Source organism: Rhinolophus sinicus, linkage group LG04 (assembly GCF_036562045.2).
Source record: "Rhinolophus sinicus isolate RSC01 linkage group LG04, ASM3656204v1, whole genome shotgun sequence".
NCBI lineage: Eukaryota > Metazoa > Chordata > Mammalia > Chiroptera > Rhinolophidae > Rhinolophus > Rhinolophus sinicus.
The window spans coordinates 158,208,243-158,234,235 of NC_133754.1; the positions used below are offsets into that span (position 1 = coordinate 158,208,243).

Sequence of the window (25,993 nt, forward strand, 5' to 3'; positions counted from 1 at the left end):
AGAATATCTCCCAGTTTTTCCATCTATTAAGCCATCTTCACTTTTTATTCAAAATTTACCTCAGGCTCACCCACCTTGATTAAGTAGGGCCAGACCACCAAATCTTTGTGAGATTGAAAACACCTCATCCTTTCTTGTAAACTCCAAAAAACTTAATCTTTGTTGATTAATTTTCTTCTCCTCACATTTGAAAATTACAAATGGAAAAGAAAGGTGTGCTTTTCAACTTGTCTATGTGATGGTAACCTCATGGGGAGGTAGAGATTGCATATTCAGTATGAATGCCCGCATTGTGGCTGCTTGAATATTAAATTGGTGAATATTTCCTGTGAATAGGTTTTCCAGCAAAAGACTATTACATCATACAATAGATTGACTGAACTTCATGAATAATGTCCATACCAATGAAGTTCATGTTTGTTAAGCATTTATCTTCTAAGCCTGTGTTGGTTGCTATAGTTTTCTTGCCTCTATTGCCTTTTTAAAAGCGCTTATTCCAAGGCCATTTTAAGGTCTTTGACAGCATTTTTGTGATGATAAAGTTTACATCTGTTCTGATGAATTTTGAGTTCTGTGTCCTTTATTTGGAATGTTAATCTCTAGCTACCTCTCAATGGCCACTAGGTGGACCCAAAGAAACGGATTTCTGTGAAAAATCTTCTGAGCCATCCCTGGATCATGCAAGATTACAACTGTCCTGTCGAATGGGAAAGTAAGAATCCTGTAAGTAAAATGAAATCCAAAAGAAATTAAAAAACAAAAAAAAATTGTGTCAGCTTTGTGTGGATTCAGAGCCTACAATGATGTAGTCTAAATATAAAAGAAAATGTTCTTTATAGACTTGTCAGATTGGTATTTGGGAGACTTGTAACCTAATTATACATTTGCCTGTTTATCTCTAGGAAAGTGGTTCTTAACCTGGGCTGTGCAAGAGAATCACCAGGACCTTTGAAAAAATGCATGTGCCCTACCCCCAGAACAATTAATGGCCATTATTATTATTATTATTATTTTATTTATTATTTTTTAAGGAGGGCGCAGCTCACAGTGGCCCATGCGGGGATCAAACCGGGAGCCTTGGTGTTATCAGCCCCATGCTCTAACCAACTGAACTAATCGGCCACCCCCGTGGCTATTTTTAAAAGCTTCCAGATGTTTCTCATGTGTATAGTCAGGACTGTGAACCAGTGCTCTGGGAATCATGGGCAGGTTACTTAACTTTGCCAAACCTATTTGTTCAGCTGTAAAAAGTAGGTTAAAGTAGTTCTGTCTACTTCCCAGAGTAGTTATGAGGTTACAGCAGTTCTCAAACTTTTAAGTCTGAGGACCTCTTTGTACTCTTAATATTTGTTTATTGATTCATTTAAAAGTAACAGTAAACCTATTACATTTCATCACAAACACACTATTTTCAATTACAGGTGCCATTCAATATTTTATATTAGCTTCAGGTGTATAGCATAGTGGTTAGACAGTTATGTAATTTATGAAGTGATCCGCCCATTAGTCTAGTACCCACCTGGCACTATGCATAGTTATTACAATATTATTGACTATATTCTCTATGCTGTACTTTACATCCCCTTAACTATTTCATAATAACCAATTTGTACGTCTTAATCCTTTCACCTTTTCATCCATCTCCCCAACCCCCCTCCTATTTGGCAACCATCAGTTTGTTCTTTGTATCTATGAGTCTGTTTCTGTTTTGTTTGTTTATTTTGTTCTTTAGATTCTACATATAAGTGAGACTATATGGTAGTTGTCTTTCTCTGTTTGACTTACTTCACTTGACTTACTTACCTTCTAGGTCTATCCATGTTGTTGCAAATGGTAAGATTTCATTCTTTTTATGGCCAAGTAGCATTCCATTATATATACGTATGTACCACATCTTCTTTATCCACTCATCTATTGATGGGCACTTAGGTGCTACAAATATATATCTTTATGAAAAACAACTATTTAAAATATAAATTTAGTGAGAATAGTAGCATTGTTTTACATCTTTGAAAATTTCTTTAAAATCTAATTTAATAGAAGACACTTGGATCTGATATACATTCAGTCTATTTTGCTAAGTTGTTTTGATTGAAGCATATGAAGAAAATGTAGCCTTAAACAGATGTAGTTAGAAGTATATTTTAATACTTTAAAGGGGAAGTATTTTAATTTCAGATAATTGGGAATGTTCTCTGATAATCCACTAACACTTATGCAGTAAAGTGGAGTATGTACATGGATCCCATAGCTTGGAGAGGTGTGTCTCAGACGTGCCACGGTGTAGGCTTGGTACAGCTGTATGTGCTTCCTGGAATAATCTCACCAGTAAATATAAATACTCTCCCAAAGGCCAGCTGGTCCTGGAAAAATAGACTGTGCTTGTTCGAGCCCCTCCTCACTAGTATACCCACTGTCATGGCCATGCAGCCATGAGCTGAAATCCCTCCTGATTCTCCTATGACTGTCAACTCCTAAAATTTCTTTTCTCCATATTCCCTTCGGCCCTCCATGACATCTTTAGTATCTATTGAGCAAATACAATTAGAGCTGCAACTGAATTCCAACAGCTGTCGACACAGAGCCGAAGAACAGCAGAGTGTGAAGGTGTGTGCGCAGCGCGGCCGGCGCAGCGCCAGGGAAGCTGCGACGTGCCCTCGTGGGGCGGAGAGCCGTGGGCGGTGCAGACGCCTGTGTTCATCCAGTGGGGGTCATCATTTCTCCACGTGTGAGAGGGCTTTGCGTGATCCTCACACGATAGGGCACACTACTGTTTGCAATAGAATAGAGGCCAAAAGGAAGAAAGTCTCCGATTTCAACAACAAAAATTATTTTAAATTGGGGCACAGTATAAAGTAAAATGTATATTTTTGAGTGTTCCAAAAAGGTATGTAATTTTAGTGTAATAATAGCTAATATTTATCAAATACTTACCATAATAGAATAGTGTGCTATTATAGCAAGGACTCTGTATATTGTACTACAGTATAATATAGATAGAACCCTTAAAATTGTACGTTTAAGAGTCAGGTACTATTCTGTGGGCTTTTTGTTTTTAACTCTTTTAACTCATTTAATCCTCATACCAATCCTCTGAAGTAGATGCTATTATTGTCCCCATTTTGCAGATGAAGCAACTGAGGCACAGAATTGTGAAGTAACTTACCCAAGGTCAAACGACTAGTAAGTGTAGAACCAGGATTTGTACCCAGATAGAAGAACTCCAGAATGTAATGGGTCTATGGGTCAACTAATTTAAACTCAGGGTTTGTGTCCTGCATAGCTGTAGCCTTCGCAATAAGCAGTGCTTGTCTGGTCTCTGTTGGAATAGCTGTTGGAACAGAGTCATAGAGAGGTGGCATTGTGGTATGGTAGGAAAAACCCTGGGCTAGGAATGAAAAATGCCAGTCTTGGGCAGATGGCATGAATTTTTCTGAGTCATTATTTTCTCATCTCTAATTTGGGAATATACAGAATCACTATAAGGGATTATTGTTGTTTTTCAAAGTCTTTGCTTTTCTCTCTTGGTATTGTGTTTCATCAAGAGTGACCTATAAAAAAAATAAATCAGATTTACCTGAATATTTAGGGTGTAAATGCTGTTCTGTAACTCTATGCATGATCCCCTTTTCATTGTTTTCACTCACAGATCTAGAACCTAAGTATTATATCGAATAGAAGTTATATTTAGTCCCATTTTTTGCCCTACGGAATAGCAAATGTAGTAGGCACGGATAATCCAAAATAATTGGCTAGCTTTTGGGATGCATTTTTGTACTTTATTTAACTGGAGTATATGTGGCTGAAAATTCAGGTACTTGTAACAAAGTATTGAGCCTCTTTGGAAAACTCAGTTTGAGCTGAGCCGTATTTTTCAGACTTTGGTGACTTGTCCACCCCACTCTTCATTCTTTCTAGTTTAGGAGCCCAGGAAAGAAGATAGCACCTCCTTCTTACCCTTCCCCCCTTTTCCACCTACACATTGTGGTAAAGGTACAGAGCAGGAGCCTGTGGGAGAGAGAGAAGGTTTTTATTTATTTGTTTGTTTGTTTGTTCTTGGAGAGTAACTTAAGGCGATGGAGGGAACCCCAGATGTCTTTCCCTTCTCACTTGAGCAGTAATGAAGATGCCCAACTGGGTGCTAAAATGTCTGGGCTTCTGAGGATGAGCCCTTTCTGAAGCGGGAATTTACAGTTTTGAGAACCACCAAAGTCAAAGCAACACAATGAAAACTTATTCTTGGCACTTTAGATTTTCTAGTGCCATGTTAGACTTTTATAGTAGTACCGTTAGTATAAATCTGCGTGGTCCCCACCTTCCCTGTAGCTCACGAGGGGGCTCTTGCAGCAGCCAATCCTGCAGGTCATTGTCTCGGCTGTGCTTACGTTGTCATGATGGCAGCATGAGTTTCTCTTGAGCCCGTTGTTACAGGTGTGATGTCCAGAACAAGGGGAGGTCATGATAGTGCTCTGGGTTGGGCAGACCTAACCTGAGGGACAATATGCTACACGTCGGAGCCACCCTTTTGCCAGTCTATTGTACAGTCACCCATTTTAGGTGCCTGGATAACTACTCTTTTAGGAAATTCCAGTGCAGCTCTTATGGCAGGAAAGGAGTATATAATCCCGTAACAGTTGATCAGATGATGATGGACTCCTCTTGAACTGCTTATTGTCATCTGCTTACATCTTACAAAATTATGGAGCATGTTTATTGTTACCCAAGAGGTTGACAAACTCATGTTGCTTTTACACATTGGTGTTTGGTTTTACAAGGTAATGATAGTAATTTTAAAATTTCAAAATAATATTTTGTAATTTTTTTGTTAATAAAGTTTATAAATTTATTTTTGTTAGCTTATTCACCTTGATGAAGATTGTGTAACAGAACTCTCTGTACATCACAGAAACAACAGACAAACAATGGAGGATTTAATTTCATTGGTAAGAAATATAGCATGAATTTGTAATATCTTTTATTTCATTGTTCTGATTTTATCAGTGCACTAAAAATAGGATAGCAGCATTTTCAGAGTTATGATTTTATCATGGGATAAATATTGTCCTTATTTTTATGTATGATTTTTCACTCAACTCTTTTCTGATATTTGCTGAATATTCTTTTTAAAAATGACATTTATAAAAGAATTAGAGTGAAAAAAATTAAGAAACAGAACAAACTAGTCCAGAGACTTGACAGAGTTCTGATTTTAACTACTTTAAATTCTTTAACATGGAACTATGATTCTGCTATAGAAATAAGATAAACACAAAATAGTTTTCTTCTTACCTAAAAGCTACCCTGTGGAATCACATCCAAATACCGTGAACCAAATACCATGAAATTATTATCATGATTTCTGGTGTTGGATCATTTTAGCTCTTTCAGATGCTTAATCTCTAAATCACATGTTTCCTAGAGATAGAGGCACTCAGAGCTGTCTCCAAGTATAATATAACATGCTGGGCTGGGATTGCACCCTCGTTTTCTCTTGGTTCAGTACTATGTCTTTCATCACTTGTGATTTGTATTGGTTTTTTTCTGTTTTCTAACTTGCAAGGTAAAGGCCCTAAGCACTTTTTTTTTTTTAAACTAACAGAGTTCTGCTAAGCCACTGTTCTTTTCAGTGAGGAAGAGATAGAAAGGAATTCTGTTGAATGACATAATAAGCAAAGGCTCTGGAATATGTCTGGAAAACAGTGATAATTTACTTTTTCATGGAATGAATAGGAATGGCAAGAATTGGGAATTGCTGCAAGATATGTTAGGTCCTTAGCCTTTTACATTGAAAACTTGAAGTTTCCATATAAGCAACTTTAAAAAAATTGGAAGACTTTTTTGGGGGGATGATCTTTAATAGAAGACTAAATTTCAGATACATAAAATTGGAATAAAAGCAAGGGACTATGAAAAAAATTTATTTTCAAATTTTCGTTATAGAAATTTTCAAACACCTGCAAAAGTAGAGGGAATAGTATAATAACAATGATCTTCCATGTACTCGTCATCCATTTTTAACAGTTATGTATTAACATTTTGTCATTTTATCTATATCCCAACACCTTACCCCATCTGCCTTTTCCAGTTGGGTATGTAAAAGGAAATCCCATACATCATGTCATTTTATCCAGAAAAAATTTGGTGTGAGATCCACAGACTTCTAAAATCTGAATTTTAAAAGCAACATACTCAGAATTTTAAGAATCATTGCAAAAAGTCTTTAAAATAATATCCTTTATGAGTTTGTACATACAATTTTCAAACTTAGAAGTGAAATGGAATGAGCAATTGTTTTTTTCTGATACAGAAAACAAAATAGATAATAAAGCATGATAGAGATTGTTTTCTAGTGTTACATCTCTCTAAAGATCCATTATTCTGCTAGCTAGGCATGAGAGAGATCAAGAATGCTGTGAGGAAAGCAATAGTTTCTCTTTTTTGTACTCTTTCCTCATTCTCCCCCCCCCCCCCCCTTTACGAGTTTCTTTGCCTGTTTAATTGTTTGCAGGTAATGTCAGGTAAGTTCCATCTCTTCCTTGAGTTCTAAAAGAAGCAAAGAAGAAAGTTCATGGCTGGTTACATGGATTGTTAACAGGGTCTGCTGCATTGAAAGTGCAGTTGTGAGAAAACGGCTGTCACCTAAGGAGGCCTGGGAGGGCCTGCTGCACTTGGATTCGTGCTCTCTGATTCTGTCCGTGCATTTTCCCAGCTGTGGGCCTGGATATGGATAACTAGGTGGCCTTGGGTGTGACCATCAAGGTTAATGTTTCCTTAATTTCTTTAGCAATTAACATTATTGGACCCAAATAATCAGTCTCAGACTGTCTTTGGAGCCCAGTTCTGGACCATGGTTTCATTCTTTAGACTTCCTAACTTGAGGCAGATCCTGGCGTGGCTGTGGAGCCTCTTCTCTGTGCCCTGACAGCGCTTCACCTCACTGTTTGTACTATCTTCCCTGGGCTGCTATACCAAAGTACCACAGATTGGTGGTTTCAAACTGCAGAAATTCATTCTTTCACAGTTCTGGAGGCCAGAAGCTCAAAATCAAAGTGTTGGCTGGGCCATGCTCTCTCCAGGGCTCTCAGGGAGGGTCCATTCCTTGCCTCTCCAGTTTCTGGTGGCTGCTAGCATTCCTTGGCTTGTGGTTGCATCACTGCAATCACTGGCTATGTGGCTACCTTGTCTTCTGTCCCTTTCCTGATTCTTCAGTGCCTGTCTATACTTATTTCCCAGTCCTAGGGAAGAGTAGAATACGTCTTCTCAACCTCAGCTGACCATTGGAATCACCTGGGAACGTTAGTCCTAATGCCTAGGTCCCACTCCTGGAGATTATGATTTCATTGGTCAAGGTATGGCCTAGGCATGAGAACTTTTAAAAGCATCCCAAATGATTGCAGTGTGCAGCCAGGAATTGAGAAGCACTACTCTAGAGTCTTGCTATTCCAAATGTGTCCTAGGACCAGCAGCATCAGCATCCCGTGGTGCTTATTAGAAATGCAGAATCTCAGGCCCCACCCCAAACTTACTGAATTGGAATCTGCATCTTGATACAGTCCGAAAGGGATTCATGTGTACGTCAAAGCTTGAGAAGCATTGGTCTAAGTCAGTGATTTTCAACTGGGAGTGAGTTTGCCACTTGGAATGTTTTTCGTTGTCACAGCTGGGGTGTGTGTATGTGCTAATGGCATCTAGCGGGTAGAGGCCAGGGTTGTTACTACAATATACAGAATAGTCCTTTATAACAAAGAATTGTCCGGGCCAAATGCTAATAGTGTTGAGGTTGAGAAATCCTGGTCTAGATAGTCTCAGAGTTCACACTGGTCCTGGGTACTTTCTAGTTTAAAGAGCCTCAGGTAAACCAGGTTTGAGATCAGCTGTGATCTGTTAATATTACTGGCATCTTGGGAGCTCTACGCTCGCTTTTGGGGGTGGTTAGACAGGACACAGAGAGAAATTTAGTGTGATCCATGCTAGTTTGGTGCTGCTGATCTTCGTGCAGAGAAACAGTAGTATTCCCAAACATTCAATCCATAGACCTCACATTTTTATATTGTATTCATATATATGAATACTCAAACTGCCTTTATATGCAGAAGTCAGAGTGTCATATGTCTCATGATTTTGAGCTATCTCATTGCAGCCCTCTTGAGATCCCCAAAAGTGGTACTAGAGCTTCCACCTCATTGCTTTCCTTACTTTCCCTCTATTCTTCCAGCTGTGAGTTGCTCTGGATTGTGCGAACAGCCAGTCATCTGGGAGGCGAACTTCACTGAGGGTAACATGTGCATATGAGAACCTGTTCAGACCAAGACATCCCTTCCCTCCAGCCCTGCAGTGCAAATTCCATGTATTCTGGTGGCAGGAGTTTAAATATTGAGAGACTTGGGAGCATGTCAGGGGAAGGATAGAGGGCCGCTCTTCAGTTTCTCAAGCCCTGTGTACCAGCAGCTGCCTCTCCTCAGCCCAAGTGCCTGGGTAGTTCTTTGGCCTGCTTGAACAATAACTGGGGACTAAAAATGTGTTTAGTTTTCTAGAAATGGTAACTTCTTTGTAACAGGTAAACCTATTGCCTTACTTTCAGACATTAGACTTTCAAAAGAGGGCACTGTCTAAAACATAAGGGAGATAGACATTGGTTGTGTTAGACTTGTGGACTGATAACACCTGAAAGTGTGACTGATGTGTTGATTTATCTGCTGTTCAACACAGAACTCCCCTGTGCATCTATCTTCTCATAATGAGAAGTATTCAGTGGCTATGGCAAAAAAGTTATAAAAAGGATACGTTTTTGCCTAGGGAAAAAGAGGGTTTAGAGGATGGTTGTAAAACTCCTAAGCATGCTTTAAAAACTATCTAAACCTCTTAGCACTGTCTAGGTATTACACGTATTTACATTGGCTGGGTTATGCCATTGTTGATAAGCAAGTGGTAACTTGTTTCTGAGCCATTGTCTCTAATTAGTTTATGGCATCTTCAGAAAGGTGGCTATCATACATGGGACCATAGATATGGGAGGTGGGGAAAAAGTCTTTATTGTAGTCTTTGGAAAGTGGAGAGTGATTATAGCTACATAGTTTTCACCCAGTTCCCAAGTACTTTCTCCATGAAACCTTTTCTGTCTTTCTGTATCAAAGTCAATATTCATGATGATTTATCACAGTACAGTGGTACCTTGGTTTTCGAACTTCTCTGTTGACGAACATTTCTGTTTACAAACACCGTAAATTTTATGGATCTATGGTATCATTAGATAGTAAAATTTATGCTAAATTTGCAGTTTTCAGGGTTTATTTTAAAGGTATGGAACAGATGAATCCATTTTGCATTACTTTCTATGGGGAAACCGTGCCTCAGTTTTCGAACGTTTCAGAACTCGAACGGTCTCCAGAACGTTAACATTCGAAAACCGAGGTACCACTATAGTTTATATTTCTCCTATTAGATGGATAGATCCATTATATAAATTTCAAAGCATATACTATGATTGTGGCCATCTAAAGTATTAACTGTTAAAATTTATAAATAAAAACAGAATTGATAGTAGCCTCTTTGGAGCATATACTTTGCGAGGAGATACATAGCATTAAATATTATTCAGTATTATTAAAATTTAACACTTTTACAGGGCAGAGCCTCATAGTCTTATGAGTACATTATTTAGAAACTTTCAGTTAAACACATGGGTTGAGCATATATGTTTGCCTCCAACACTTCCTAAAACCCCACTAAACTAACAATAAAGGGATGAAAAGGCAAAAAATTCACAATAAAGAGAATAAAAGAGAAGACAGAAGTAATGGAAGTTCTAAGATTTTGGAAGTTCTAAAATAGATAAGTGGCAGCTGGCATAGCAATCTGGAGAGAGCTGAAAGCTAAATGCCTGCGATGAGAAAGGGTAATAAATTGATTAGAGCACTCGAGCTCCAGAAAGGCTCAGGGATCAGCGGTGCTAGGAACCTCTGAAGTCAGGGAAGTGAGCAGGTTGGAAACCAGGAAGATTGGTTGAAAATCTGTATTGGAAGCAGTTAGAACCCTGTATCACTTTCTCTACTTTATGCTGCCTCTTCCCCACCCCGGCTGAAGATTGGAGACATTGAACAAGAAACACTCTTCTTGTACCACACACAGCTCAGGTGGAGGTGATGAGTCATTGTGAAAAGGATGCATGGACACACACAGTCCTTACTGGACAGTGAACCATTGCCTCTGAATCCCTTCACTGTTCAACTCTGAGAATGCTGGAACTAGGATTTTATCCTATTTGCAGTGGGGGTGGGAAAATATTGGAAGATTCATCTGTAGGGACAACCCAAGAAAAAAAACACCTACTATAGCAATGGTTGGGAGTTCAGGTTTCCTGTCTATTCACTGTAGAGAAAAGTCCTCAAGGTAATGAGCAGCCCCAGACTACACAGAGCCTTTAATTAGCTGTGTATTATAATTCTTCACTTTTAGAGACAGAGAGCCAAAGATCACCAGACATTTGAGGAAAGTTTCTAACATGAAAGCTGGAGGTCAAAACAAATGGTGTGGAGTTGGGAGGGAGAAGGAAGAAAAAATAAAGATACTCAGAAAACAATAGATTAACAGGGAATGGAAGAAAATGGCTAAGAAACGATAATATTCTCAGAGGTAAGAGAAGCTATTTCTTTCTTGAAATAACAATAAGATGACTAAAAAGGAACATTTCAAAAAACAGGTCTTAAAATGTTTAAATATGACCATGGAAATGAAAAGCTCAGTAGAAATGTCTGAAATGAGTTAATGTGAAATCTTTCAAAAGTAGAACCTAGAGACAAAGAGATACCAAAGTAGAAGAGAAGGGGTAAGAAAATTCCAACATATAAATAATATAAGTTGCAGGAAGATAAAACAGAGAAGAAAGAGGGGAAGAAACCATCAAAGAAATGATACAAGAAGAAATATTCCAGAACAGTTTCTAAGAACATAGGGCCTTAACCAACAGTTGGCAAATGGATGAAAATAGATCCACCTAAAGGCCTGTTTTAGTGAAATTTCAGAAAATGAAAGAGAAGATCAAAAAAGTTTGTAGAGACAAAAACCAGAAGATTATACACAGTGTTGGGAGCCGGAAAGACTTTAGATTTTTCAATAGCTATACCAGAAGTGAGATGACCATAGAACAGTGCCTTCAAAATTGAAAATTATTATCAACCTAGAATTCTATACTCAGCCAAAGTAGAAGCAAGTGTGTGGATAGAATGCAGTCATTTATCAGACATGCGAGATCTCTAAAATTTACCTCCTATTCATCCATGCTCAGGAAGTTACTGGAGGATGTGTTTCACCAGAGCAAGAAAACAAACCAAGAAATAGGAACACTTAGGGTCTAGGAAACAGCATACATTTAGGACAGAGGCGAAGGGAACCCCTAGATGGACAGTTGAATGGCAGGCTGAGAAAGAAGCCAATCCAGAGTGGCGCATGGAATGCAGACATCAGATGAGACACATTAGCTGATGTGTGTGAGCATACTCAGAGGAGGTAAAGAGTGTTGAAGAATGTAGAGTTGAGTTAGTAAGACAAATAACTGCCTCTTTTTAGTTTTTAACTTCAGGAAAAACAAAGTTATAAAAGAAGGAAATGCAAGGATAGCACCCTGTGTGGTTTAGCTGCAGGGCTGATAACTCATCTATTGTGGCCATACTAGTTGCTAAGATACTAATATGTATACACTGATTGGTAAATAACTATTACCCAGAGGGCCCTCCCTGTTGGCCTATTACCTCTGCTAGGCCCTAGGCATCTCCCTCCAGTCCCACCTTGAAGGCATCAATTAAAAGGTTAATAATTGACCTGGCCCATCCCCCCCCATCCTGCTCACCACTTGGCCTCTCTTCTGATTGGTTGGTGTCAGGGTATTAATTAAACGTGTGAATATTACCTTTACTTGGTTGTGAATATTATGTATTTAAATATAATAATAATGTAAATGTTGACTTATTACAAATTATGATAAAATTATAGTAGCAGGAAGATACAGGGAGGAGATGTGTGTGGGGAAGGAAGGAGTTGTTAGTAGAGCTAAATTCTTATTTTAACCAGTAGGAAATCTATAGTTAATATCTGAAGCTGAAAAAAATTAAAGCTGTATAAAAATTAATTTAGAAATATAGAAAAAAGAGCTAAGATGTTGAAAAGTAGTTCTTTCTGGTGAGTAGAAATTGGGTGTGTGGTGTAGGAGATAGCTGTTTTTTCATTATATTCCTTGTAAAGCTGAAAAATGTTTTAAATTCTAAATGTCTGTTACATTGAGAAAAAATTAAAGTAGAACATTATTTCAAAAAATGCCTTTAGTCTTCTAAACAACTTGATTTTCTTTTCCTCCAGTGGCAGTATGATCACCTCACAGCTACCTATCTTCTCCTGCTAGCCAAGAAGGCTCGAGGAAGACCAGTTCGTTTAAGGCTTCCTCCTGTTTCCTGTGGTACCCCACTCACAAATGTCAAGGTAAATGTGAGAATGTTTTGTGTGAACACCTACTGCTCTTGCCACGTGCCTGCCCTGTTCATGAGTGGGTACACCACTGGGAAAGTTATCTTTGCTGGTATTAAGGAGCCAGAGGCAAGACATTTTATGATGTAAATATTTTTGATGAGGGAAATGGATAATTCAGAACCTGAACTTTTAAATTTTGAATGTTAACATGGCATTTAAAAAAAAAAAAATCCTCCCTTCTCCTTTTTTTCCCCACAAAAGTAATTCCTGGTTATTGTAGAAAAATTTTAAGCCACAGATAAGCTAAAATAAAATAGTATTTACTTGAAACTTACTATCTATAGATAATGTAGTTTATACAGAGGGTGCCAAAAAAATGTATAAGATGAATACAAGTCACGTTTGACTTCTGCAATTACAAGAGGTGCTCAAAGTGGTTACCATCAGTGTCTAGACACTTCTGATTATGGCGAACTACTGCTTGAGCAACATTGATGAAAGTGTCCACTTACATACATTTTTTTTGGCACCTCCGGTATTTTACTGTGTCTTTCTGGTCTTTTTAAAGTATGCTTATTTATGCAATGTATGTACATGTAAGTGGTTTTAAAAGACACAGTGTAATTGAATTACAGGTAATTTAAAAAATTACTGGTAGTAAGACCTGTGAATATGGGACGTATTATACTTTATAAGACATGAAATATTTCAATGAATATTTTGATACTCATTTATGTTAAGGGTTTAGCTTTTTATTTGTTTTGAACAGTAGCAACAGCTCATGCAACTGAAATTCCTTGTATGAGTTAGTTGTAACCAGATTATTTTTTTCTGTTTTGTCACCTTCGTCTCATTTTCTTTGTCACGAACATTTAGAGTGGCGGAGAAGCTGTACACACTTGCAAGCACCATGTCATTCCCAAGTGCTCACATTAGCCTGCTTTCTGTGTGATTCATTATATCTCCCATGGCTTAAAATTCTGCCTTCCAAATACTTTGCCTGATGGGTGTGGAACTTTGTGCTATAGTCTTCCCTCCAGTTAATTCAGGTGTAGTTTAAATGATTTTAGCGCTAGGGAACTGTACTTTTGTTATCCTCAGAGAGAGATAGTTGGCGCTGTGCGTGGAAACCAGTATAACCCAAATGATTATGTGGGTGAAGTGGTTTTTGTTTTTCTTTAAGTCTCAAAACTCCGTTAAAAAATGTTAAAATGCCACTTCTTTCATGACCTTTTGTTGAATTCCCTTTAACACCTCATTTAGATAGATCTCTTGGCACTTGTCAGTCGTGTGGCTGCAGGTACGGTGGGTCCTATGTCCATGCCAGACCTGGCTTGTCTCCCTTCTTCCCTCCCCAGTTAGTCTTTGACCAAACTAAGAACTAAAAAATCTTAGCACAAGTGGCCTGTTGTGTAAAGAAATCTCTGAAGCGAGCTAATCTTACTCCTGGGATGGTTTTCTGTTCTGTTCTTAGAGAGTTTTGTTGGGCTGGTGAATACTCCACGCACAGGCAGATCTTTTGTCCATAGGTTTTGTGATCAGCCCATCAGCCACCAGCCCACATCGCCAAACCCTTTAAACTCTCAGAATCAAGGACACAAAAGCATGCCCTTTGCTTCAAGGTCATTTCAGAAAGGCATTAAATACCTGTGTACTTAGAATAACTACTTCAACTACATTTTTAAATTCATGATACCTCAATTAAGAGGTCTGGGACACTTCCCTAAGCCATTGGATTTTCTTGTATCTGGATGGAACCGGCCTCAGTTCATCTGCTTATATGATTCATTAAGTATCCGAGTGGAAAAGATCTGGGAATATATTTACACTTCTTTGCTCTAATGAGCATTTACCTAAAATTTAATTATTTGGGTATTCATATCATTGAATCGATTTTTTATAGCAGATACACATTTTAATAATGAAATAAAGTGGTAATCAAATGTTGAGTTCTTTTCTGATCTTTATGCAAATCATTGAGACTTGAAGCAAGCCATACAGTCTCTTGGTTCTATTCTCCCCCTTGATCGAATCATTTTATTTCTTTGGGGTGTTGTTTATAAGAAAGTAAGTGATCCTGAACTGTTAATCAGTAGATGGCAGTTTCAGTGAAACAATAATACAGTCTGATTCAAGAATCATAAAAGACCACATTATCATCAACATCATCAGCATTTTCAGGCTCCGTCCATGGCTCTTGGGAAACAAATCTCTACAAAGTGTGGTACTTGCTCCCTAACAGTTAAGTTGAGGCAACACATATGTATAGGTAACACCACATCAGAGTAGATGGTTAGTGCCAGGTAAGGGGCAGAGGTGTGCTCCAGAGGCCTTAGGGGATGAGGGTGACCCCATGGGTTATCCAAACCAGATCCATAGTCAAGTTTAGAAAAATGAAAAAGAAGGAGAACGGTATTTAGAGCAAGATAAATGGAATTAGCACAAGCTCAGGCACCTACAAGTGCTGGATATATTCTGTCGATAGTGGCTAGACTTGTTTGGCTGAAATGAAAAGTTCAAGCAGGGGAAAAGTGAGAGTGGAAGAGAAGCAATGAGTGAGCTGGAAGGGTAGGTGAGAGTTAGATTGTAGAGAGCCTTGAAATGCCATGTTACAGGGGTTAGACTTTACACTCTAGATAATAGGAGGAACCATGGATTTTTGAACAAGACACGACAAATCACTGACATGACTGTAATTAAAAAAAATTCATCCGGGGCAGCCGGATGGCTCAGTTGGTTAGAGTGCGAGCTCTGAGCAACAAGGTTGACGATTCAATTCCCCCATGGGATGGTGGGCTGTGTCCCCTGCAACTAAAGATTGAAAACTGCGACTGGATTTGGAGCTGAACTGCACCCTCCACAATTAGATTAAAGGACAATGACTTGGAGCTGATGGGCCCTGGAGAAACACACTGCTCCCCAATAAAAAAAAAAGAAGAAAAGAAATCTTAAAAAAAAAAAAAGTTCATCCAGTGGTATATAGAATTGGTCAGGGATGTGTGTGTGCTGCTACTCTCTACTGTAGTACCCATGACAGCCATCATTCATACAAACTGTACTGTTCCCCACTGAGCCTAGACTTAGCTTTCGTATTTCTCTCAGCCTAGCACTGATGTAACTAGGTGCAGTTGATGGTAAGTGGCAGTTCTAGAGAACTCTGTCATCCCTGGCTGAGAGGGTGGAAAGATTGGTGGCAGAGACCACATTGATGTTTCGATAGTTCAGGTGTGAGAAGATTTGTCCTTGAATTAGAACAGTGGCAGTGGGACTAGCAAAGAAAGGATGAGGTGTAAGAAATTCAAGTAAAATTGCCTGGCCAGGTTAACTAAATGTTAAGGGAAGATGAAGAAGGGAGAAATAAAAAATACAATTATACTCCACTGTCTTAGAATTAATTTATTCCTAGTAGAAATTGCGAACTACTCTGTGTTCTTATAGCTAAGAAACTTGTATTTCAAAGTTGTTTCTCTTCCATCTTCTACTTTGTCAGAGCTTTTTATTTGTAGATTTGCAAAGAAGTTATTTGACTGGCATTATAGAGATTATCTGAAAGTGATAAGCTAAGTAGTATGCCATAAACATAAGAATGTACCAAGACATATTTTTTGAAAATTAGGAGATTCTCCTATCAAATAATCTGAATTAAAAATTTTTGACTTCCTGTTTTCTGTAATGAATGGCCAACTCCTTCAACATACCATTTCATTTGTTTCTGCTTCCAGGGCTTTGCCCTGTGCCAGGAATATACTATTTTAAAAATTGAGTCATGGTGGTGTTGTCTCTAAGTTCTTCTATTTTTGAACAGTCAAAGAACTTAAGTCTAGAAGATGTGACCACAAGTGATGAAAATTATGTGGCTGGATTAATAGACTGTGAATGGTGTGACGACAGTTCCTCAGCAGATGTGGCTACTCCCCGAACACCACAGGTTGGTTAACTTTATTTCTATTTAAAGCAGGACACGTTGTCTCAGTTTTACAAACATCAGGACTCTAACATGTGATCTAGTATGTGCTTGCAAATTTAATGAATTCCTAAACCACTGAAAACATTACTGAGAGTATTTGGGATATGAATGAAAGAGAAGCCAATTATTTCCACGTTGAAGAAAGCCAAGATTCTATTGTGGAACACTTTACTGCTTCTTTTCCTTTTCTTTTCTCTTTTTTAAATGAGGTATAATTTATATGTAGTTAAATTCACCATTTTAGTGTACAATTCTACGTTTTGACAAATGCATACAGTAGTGGGACCCCCACCAGAATCAACAGTTCTGTTGCCCCCCTCAATTTCCTCATGCCCCTTGGTAGTCACCTCCTCCTTCCTCCCAACTCAGAACAGCAACTGATCTGTTTTCCTCTCCTTTCAATAATCTTTTTATCCTACTTGGAGTTTGTTGAGCTTCTTGGATGTATAGTTAATATTTTCCCTCCACTCGCTGAGGGGGCCACACAGAGTGTACTTTTTCCTTCAGTAGTGGAATACAGCTGCAGGTGTGCGTGTTTCTGCTTAGGGAAGCGCACCAGAGATTCAGAATACGAAGCTTTTCTTGGGGGCTGTTTACTCAGGCCCTCTTTGCCTGTGTGATCAGTCACAATCATAGAACTAGTAGACTTCCGGAAGGAAAGCAGGCATTCACCATAAATCACACTGTACAGTCCACACCATGGTGTAGCAGGGCTCAGTGCCCCAGTGATATAGACAGACTTATCAGTGTTGGGAACTTTTAGAAAGCTTGAGTTCCTAGACTCCAGCCAGAACCTGCTATGTTAACTCTTGTGCAGCGCAAGGCCCATTACGTATGTGCAGGAGTTCTACAGGATATATACTTAAAAATTGAATGCGTATCTTCAACCTTACCAGATAATGCCAGTTTTCCCCCCAAAGTGAATGTGTTAATTGTACTTCAGCCAGCGGAAGAGTGTTCCCATTGTTCCACATATTTGATATTTTTAGCTATTTAATATTTTCTAATCTGGGGAGTGTAAAGTGATATTTCACTATGGTTTTAATTTATACTTTTCTGATTACTTAGGCATCTTTTCATGCATTAATTAGTCAATGGTATTTCCTTGTCTATGAAATGGTTTTTCACGTGCTTTTCGTATTTTTCTGTTGGATTGTTTCTTTTTTCTTGTTGTATCGAAGGAGATCTCAATCTTAATTCTGATACTTTGTTGGATATGTATTACAGATATATTATCGAGTTTGTCACTTGCTTTTTTACTTTGATGACAGACGTCATTAATTTTAAAGAGTCAGAAGTTGTCAGCATTTTCCTTTATGGTTTGTAATTTTTGTGTCTTTTTACAAGTCCTTCCTTATCCAAAAGTCGTAAATGCATTCACATATATTGCTTCTAAATGTTTTAAAGTTTTTCCTTTCACATTTAAGTTTTTAATCTGTCGGGAATTAATTCTCCTGTATGGTATGAGGTAAGGAACCAATTTTTCTCTCATATTATCAGTTGTACCAGCACCATATTATCAGTGTACCAGTCCACTCTTTCCCCGCCTATCTACTCAGGTACGTGTACGATGTATCAAATTGTCATACGCATATGTCTGTTTCTGGTCTATATTTTATTTTGTTGGTTTATTTGTAGCAATACCACGCATCTTAATTAATTTTATAATAGTTCTTTTATCTGGTTGGCCAATTTCCTCTTACTTTTCCTTAGGAATGTCTTGGCTATTCTTGTCTCTTTGCATTTCCATATACATTTTAGAATCATCTTGACAAATTTCACATACTCAAAAATTGAAATTACATTGAATTTAAGATTCACTTTGGGAAAAATTGAAATCTGGATCCTTAACTCCCCTACCCATAAACACAATATACCTCTCCATTTATTAGGTTTTAGTTAATTGCTTTCAATAAACTTTTCTAAATTTTTCCCAAAAAGTCTTACATATCTTTTTATTAGATTTATTTCTAGGTACTTTTATTTTTTATTACTATTGGGAATGGTAGGTATTAAAAAATCTCATGTTTTTACCATCTGGACTGGCGTACAAATATGAAATTGACTTTTGTGTATTGATCTTATATTCAACAACTTTCCTAAACTCTTTAATTCTTATAATTTGTCTGTATATTCTTTTGAGTGTTCTACATAGAGAATTATATCATCTATGGATGACAGTTTTATTTCTTCCAAGTCTTATGCCTTTAATACCTTTTTCTTTTATTACTACACTTAGTGGTCCTAGCACGATAGCAGACATTCTGTGTTCTTCCCAATTATAAAAAAGGCTCTGTGGAATACACTGAGGCTAAGATTAAGGGTTGAGAGCTTGGGTTGTGCTGGGTTGAAGCTTTTCTTTTAGATAGGAGTTGTGTTTGCTTCTACCATGCTCCTGGAACACAACCAATTTAGGACTACTTTAAATTAAATTCTAGGCTTGAGATTTCTGGGACCATCCACATAATATGAATTTGGGTCCCAAGCCTATGTAAAGACTGTCCTATGGTTGCTTACAAATTATTAAAAGAGACTTTATTTTCTCTTTCAGAGCTAAGGCCAAGACAGACCATTTTCTTGCCGAGTTCTTTGCAGGACAGATTTATATTTAGTTCACTGTTTCATTTTAGTTATAGCCTCTTCTGGCTTTTCATGGGAGCTTTGGATCTAACTTAGTGTTTCGTGTAGGTCTACGGCTTCCATGGCTGTTAAAACTCAAGCTGTAGGTTATCTGATAAAGTAGGTAGATGCCCTTAGGGAAGTGGGTAGTCTCATCCTTGGTTACATTTTATGGATTTATGCTCCTATATTAGTTTGACCTCTGAGGCCTTTCCTTACTATTTTACAAGCTCAACTATAAATTAAAAAGTATTTTCTATCAGCATATCTGTTAGAGCATTTTAAATTGGTTTTCCTGCCCTAATCATTGACTAAACTTTTATTTTTTGGTACAAATTAGAGACAAATCATGGCAATCTAGGAATAGGAAGCAATTTTTAGGGATTTATTTGTGGCCATTCTCAATATTGCCCAGGACCTGGGTATGTTTGAGTAAACATTTAGTCTGAAACATCGAAAACTATCTGTCAATAGAATGGACTAAAGTGATCTATGTGTACGCGTACTAAAGAGAACTGAATATCCATTTTCAAATTTCTTGGTATTGCCAATAATATCCTTTTGGTAGTATTTCATTTTAATAAAAAAAGGTACAAGGTAATTTGCAAATGATTAAGGCATGTTGTAAAGAAATTGACTTTCTTCTTCTTCAGTGTGCTTTATCCAGTGACTTTTTTTTTCCAGTTTGCGAAGCATTGGACAGAATCAAATGGTCCGGAATCTAAATCATTAACTCCAGTTTTATGCAGAGCATCTGCCAATAAATTAGAGAACAAAGAGAATGTATATACTCCTAAGTCTGCTGTAAAGAATGAAGAGTGCTTTGTATTTCCTGAGCCAAAGACTCCAGTTAATAAGAACCAGCATAAAAGAGAAATACTCACTACACCAAATCGTTACACTACACCCTCGAAAGGTATTTGCTGAAACACCATTAAATTCTATTGTTCTTGCCGTATTTCCCCAAAAATAAGACCTAGCCAGACAATCAGCTCTAATGCATCTTTGGAGCAAAAATTAATATAAGACCCGGTATTATATTATATTATATTATATTATATTATATTATATTATATTATATTATATTATATTATATTATATTATATTATATTATATTATATTATATTATATTATATTATATTATATTATTATATAAGACCCAGTTTTATATTATAGTAAAATAAGACTGGGTCTTGCTCCAAAAGATGCATGAGAGCTGATTGTCCGGCTAGATCTTATTTTCAGGGAAACAGGGTACCATGCTAAATAAATGTATAGCAGGTCAGGAATGACTAGCATCGCTCTCAGGAATTTCTAGGAGAAGCCAAACTGTTTTTTTATTATGTGTTATTTGCATTAGTTGAAATGAAAGCATATTAGTCACCTTGTCATTTTTCTCAAATGATACTGAGTTTTTCTCTTTTTCACATACGTAAAGTTGAATCATAGTATCACAGAATATCAAAGCTGAAAGGCAAGTTAGAGCTCATTTAACCCACTTGCTTTTTTTATAGCTGAGAAACCTGAGATTCAGACATGGGAAGTGCTTTGCCCAAGGTCATACATCTAGGTTTAGACTTTGTTTGCCCCTTTGCCCTCACTTATAATGACTAAACTGAAATCTCTGCTGATCCTTCTCTGCCTCGTTGTATTACTGCCTACACACCAGCAGGCTTGGGTAAATCTGTGATGCCCTTCCGGATATCCATGCGCAGATATTACAACTCTCTCATTTCCTTGGTTTCCTCTCTTTGGCTTATCATCACCAATTATTTAAGCTGTTTCCTTTATGACACCTCAGTGTTTTAGTTGCTGGCCTCATCTAGACATTTTATTTTGTGAGTGTTCCTTTTAAAACAGTGCCTAGAACTTTACCCAGTTTTCTACTACTGGGTCTTATCAGGGTAAGACAGCATCATAAAAGTAGAGTGTCTGCCATGTTTATTGCAACACGGCATACTACGTAAGAGGGGCCATATTTGTTGTCTGGTACATAGTAGGTGCCCAATGCCTGGTATATAGTGGGGGCCATATCTGTTGAATGAAGGAATGAATAAATTAGAGCTTGAAGGAACTTTATTTACCGAGATAGAGTCTATGTCACTTTTTAAAATGATATCTAAACTTTATAGTAACCTTTTTCCCAGCAGTTGTGATCTACTCTTGTGAAATGTTAAGATCCTAACGAACCCAAACTCTGAAACATTGCCATGTTAACTGCTACTGAACTGCATCCTGTCTTTGTGCTTCCAGTTTGCTAATGGGGCTGATAGCCAGTTCCAGAGTTCTCCCTCTTATATATAAAAAGCTGAAAAACTTTGTCAGAATATTTGCAACAAGTCCTGTTAATCACATTCTCCAGTCCATCAACTCAAACAACACTTTCCCCAAAATTGTGAGGCTCGTTTGGTGTGATGATGATGTGTGTGTGTGTGTGTGTGTGTGTGTGTGTGTGTATGGCTGCCTGTGGTTGTTATGAGGGTTCAGTGAGGTAACACCTGCACGTAGTAGGACCTCAATAGTGTTTGCTATTCCATCTTTTCCCTGTGTGTGTGTGTGTGTGTGTGTGGGGGGGAACTATTTCTGGTAAGTTATTTCTCTTAATATAGGTACAACATCCTTTGTGAGGAGTGGGGTTGGGCAGGGAGATAAGATGGACCGTTAGCTCACCTTAGCTCATTCAAGGCTTTTACAAAAAAGCCTTCGATGCCTTAGTCCCTTCAATATTGATATTTTCTACTTTTATGTAATTCTGAAGGTTTTGAAATATGGATAATTTAGAATTTATAATCTTAAAGTGTCATCAGTTTACATGTCTTGTCCCTGTGAGAAAAATTATGCTGGTCTAAAGCTATTATTGCTGTTTTTCTTTAAACATAAGCACTGCCTATGGGAGCAAGTACCTGAAACCCCGATTGATAGCTTCCATTAGTGCTTTGCATTTTACTTTCTCTCTGACTCATTTTTGACATAAACATTAATTTCATTTTTCTGAGTCCTGTTTAATCCAGTCAGTGACATTTTGTTGAAGGGTAACTCTGTACAGTAGTACATAGTATACAGAGATGAAAACTGTTTTCATACATGTTGATTGATCTTATTTTCTTGTTCTTGTGGAATCGTTGGGAATAGTGCTGAAGAGTTATAAACAAAACTAAACATCCAATCTCTTTTTAAAAACTTAGTATTGTATATTTATTATAAAGTGAATAATATTATCTTTAAAGGTATACAACTTTTATTTATTTTCTTATTTTAACATTTAAAAAATTTTCAATTACAGTTGACATTCAATATTATATTAGTTTCAGGAGTACAGCATAGTGGTTAGACATTTTTATAACATATGACGTGCTCACCTCAATAAATCTAGTACCTATCTGACATCATTCGTAGTTATAATATTATTGACTATATCCCCTATGCTGTATTTTACATCCCTGTGACTATTTTTATAACTGGCAATTTGTACTTTTTAATCCTTTTCACCTTTTTCATCGAGCCTCCCAATCCCCCTTCCATCTAATGGCCATCAATTTGTTCTCTGTATCTATGAGTTTGTTTCTGTTTCATTTGTTCATTTATTTTGTTTTTTAGATTCTACATATAGGTGAAATCATATGGTATTTATCTTTCTCTGTCTTATTTCACTTAGCATAGTAACCATATTGGTTAATGCAAATTTGTTACAAACTATCTGGGATACAAAGTCCTGCTAGAATAAAACACAAAATTCTGGAATAGGGAATATAAAAATGACCAAAGCTCATTTCTCTTTAATAACTTCTGTCAAGCATTTACAGGGGTTGTTAAGCTAATAGTTGAATAGGGCTGTGACTTGAATTAACACCTCTCAATACTATATCAATTAAAGGCATAAATTGAGTTATTGTATAAATACATATTGCCTTTTATTTATAGAAAGGAGAATCAGTAATCACAAAATCTGTATTTATATTATCTATTTAGATCTCATGATATTTATAATAAAATCATAAGCATGGCCTCAGTTTTGCAGTGAAGAAAAAGAAGAGTGACACATGCAAAGGAAAATGATGTTTTTATTATAAATTACACAAACATTTATTTAAAGAATTAGAGCCTTAACATCACCAGGCAAGTGATTATAGTATTTCTGAGTCAATGAATGAGGTGATGTATGCATTATTGATAGAAATTTTGAAACCATAGCATGTCAACTACATACGGTTTGTGTTTGTTGTTTTTCTAATAGTTAGAAACCAGTGCCTGAAAGAAACCCCAATTAAAATGCCAGTCAATTCAGCCGGAACAGAGAAGTTAATCACAGGTGTCATTAGTCCTGAGAGGCGGTAAGTGTTCTGTTTTTTAGATTCTTTGATCTTTAGTATATATAACCAGATTTCCTTTTTTCATATATGCTACACCCGTTTAAGGTAAACCATGATGTAGATTCTGTCGGAGACTGTAGGGATGTCTGTGTGTGGAGGCTGGTCTGTGGTCATTACGGGAGCTGTTGCCACTGCCTTCCTCACAGGGGAGAATTGTGAAACTCGTCAGCAGTGGCGCTGGCACCTCCATTTAAAGGACAGCGGGCTGGGAAGACAGTGGCCCTGGTTTTATTCTCTCAGGCCCATATTTCCCTACACTTCTGCCCACAGAGTATAGACATCCACTAACGGTAACAGTTGCTCAAACAGTAAAGATACTAAAGGGTGAGTAAATCTGTTCTTCTTGTATGAATGGTTCAGCAGCATAGGTAACCCTTCATTGTCTTTTATCGCTATTATTTTAAGCAGGATCCATTTTGAGGACAATTGAGAGAATTAGAATGCGAACTAGCTATTAGATGATACTGTGGCGTTATTAATTTTCTTGATGTTTAATGGTATTGTGGTTATGGAGGAGAATGTCCTTATTTATTGGCGATGTTTGCTGAAGTGTTTCAGAGTGAAGTATCATGATATCTTCAGATGGGTTACTTTCATATGGCTCAGCAAAGATGTACATATATTTAATGTATTTATTATCTATCTCTATACATAGAGAAAGCAAATGTGGCAAAATATTAACAATTGTTGAATCTGAGGATATATGGGTATTCATTGTACTATTCATTTAACTTTTCTGTATATTTGACATTAAAATAAAAGTTGGGGGAAAAATAGTTTTGCTAAGTGGCATTTGGCTGGGGGGGAATGGCTACATTCCAGCGGGAGATGGCTTTTGTGCCTGCTGAGGAGTGAGCCGGGCTGGCCTGAATGAGGCCCACCTAACAAACAGGACAAAAGCATGACCTGTGAGGGCCCCAGTAGGCAGGAGGCCCAGCTCTACTCATGAGTTTCTTTTTTTTTTTTTTTAAGGTGTCGCTCAGTGGAACTGGATCTCAACCAAGCACATGTAGAGGATACTCCTAAAAGAAAAGGAACCAAAGTGTTTGGGAGCCTTGAAAGGGGGTTGGATAAAGTTATCACCGTGCTTACCAGGAGCAAAAGAAAGGGCTCTGCCAAAGATGGGCCAAGAAGACTAAAGGTAAGTGGACTAGAAATCTTTAATGAAGATTAAAGTCAGAAGGTGACTGCTACTGAACTCCTTTTTTTTTTTTTTTTTAAAGAAAAGTACTAAATGAATGGATTAGTATTTTTTGTTTACTTATTCATTCATTTAGTTAATACATATTTTTTGAGCATCTAAAACATGCATGTTATTGTGCAGTAGGCTTTGAGAACACACAGGTAAATTAGATAGGGCAGGCCTTTTCAAGAAGCAATAACTATAATTCAAATATTCCAGTTTAGGTAGAGGGGTTAACAGCAGAGGCAACATGGAGGTGGGGGAGCATGGGGCGTATACGAGGAACTGCCTTAAGGAGGCTTTAAGGATGGGGGCTTGAGCTCTGTTGTCATATCTCTGGCCCACAGAAGAGTCTCTGACACCTGGGTACCCTTGGGGGCCCTCACGGAGTATCTGAGTGCACGGGAAGTTCATTTGAACTTTGAGTGTGGTCTGTGTGAAGAAAATAGTGAGCAACAGGCGGGGAAGGTAGGCTGGCTAGGAGCTTTGCACCTTATTTGATAGACTTATGATGCTTTAAAAGGTTGACCGTGTCAGTGATGTGGATACTCTATTTGGTGGGAAAGGAAAAGGAAAAGAAGTCACTAGTAGGTATAGAATGCTTCTTACTTTCTTGGATTCTCTGAGCATTCATTCAAACATTTAATGAATGGCATTTTTGTTTGGGGAAGTAAGAGGTAAAGGGATGAATAAGACACAGCACATGGCCTTGAGGGACTCGCAGAGTAGCAGTGAGAGCAGACGGGATGTTGCCGCTTTGACACACCGGTCTCAGTGCTGTAAGGAAAACGTGTTCCAAGAGGGGTGGGCCCAGAGGAGGGGGAAGAAGATGGTAGTGCGCCCTGTGAGTTGGGGACTGGGTCTCTGTCTAGTTTTTACGCTGAGGACCTCATTTTGAGCAAATCTGGACAAGTTTGGGGGAAGGAAAATGCTGAGCTGTTGGGCAGAAGGGTGCTTCAAGGGAGATTGTGCTGGATCCCATTTATGTCTTAAAGTGGAAGAAGATAGGACTTACCCATTAGTATTTGTTGCCTTGTTGAATTTACATAATACACTGAAAAGTTTTATGTTACATATGACTGTTTATTAGGCATATTTTATCCTTTTATTCTTAGATTAGTTAGAGACAGTTGTAAAGTATTCCAAACCGTGACATGGGGATTAAGAAAACCATCGTACCATTTCCCTGAAAAACATTAAACAATAAAGAAAATTAAGGAAACTTGTCCAATTATATATATCATTGAGAAGCTAAGCAGTGTCAAACACTAATGGATAAAGTACGATTAATTCTTTATTTTACAAAAAGAATCACTTAAATTGTGATTTGAAAGTGTTCAGTTTATTATTATCTTGACAAAGCCAATTTAGTTTGGTGAAGGAGCCTGGATTGGG

General features: G+C 37.6%; 1 protein-coding gene across 1 annotated transcript in view; it reads left to right on the plus strand.

Annotated features, from left to right (window-relative positions):
- Window positions 1-25,993, plus strand: part of MELK (maternal embryonic leucine zipper kinase) — a 64,425-nt gene that overhangs the window by 34,387 nt on the left and 4,045 nt on the right. Inside the window, exons 10-16 of the mRNA XM_019729271.2 lie at window positions 625-723; window positions 4,857-4,943; window positions 12,352-12,471; window positions 16,265-16,387; window positions 19,730-19,961; window positions 23,280-23,376; window positions 24,388-24,556. Coding sequence (XP_019584830.2) covers window positions 625-723; window positions 4,857-4,943; window positions 12,352-12,471; window positions 16,265-16,387; window positions 19,730-19,961; window positions 23,280-23,376; window positions 24,388-24,556 — 927 coding nt within the window. The remainder of the gene's footprint in view (window positions 1-624; window positions 724-4,856; window positions 4,944-12,351; window positions 12,472-16,264; window positions 16,388-19,729; window positions 19,962-23,279; window positions 23,377-24,387; window positions 24,557-25,993) is intronic.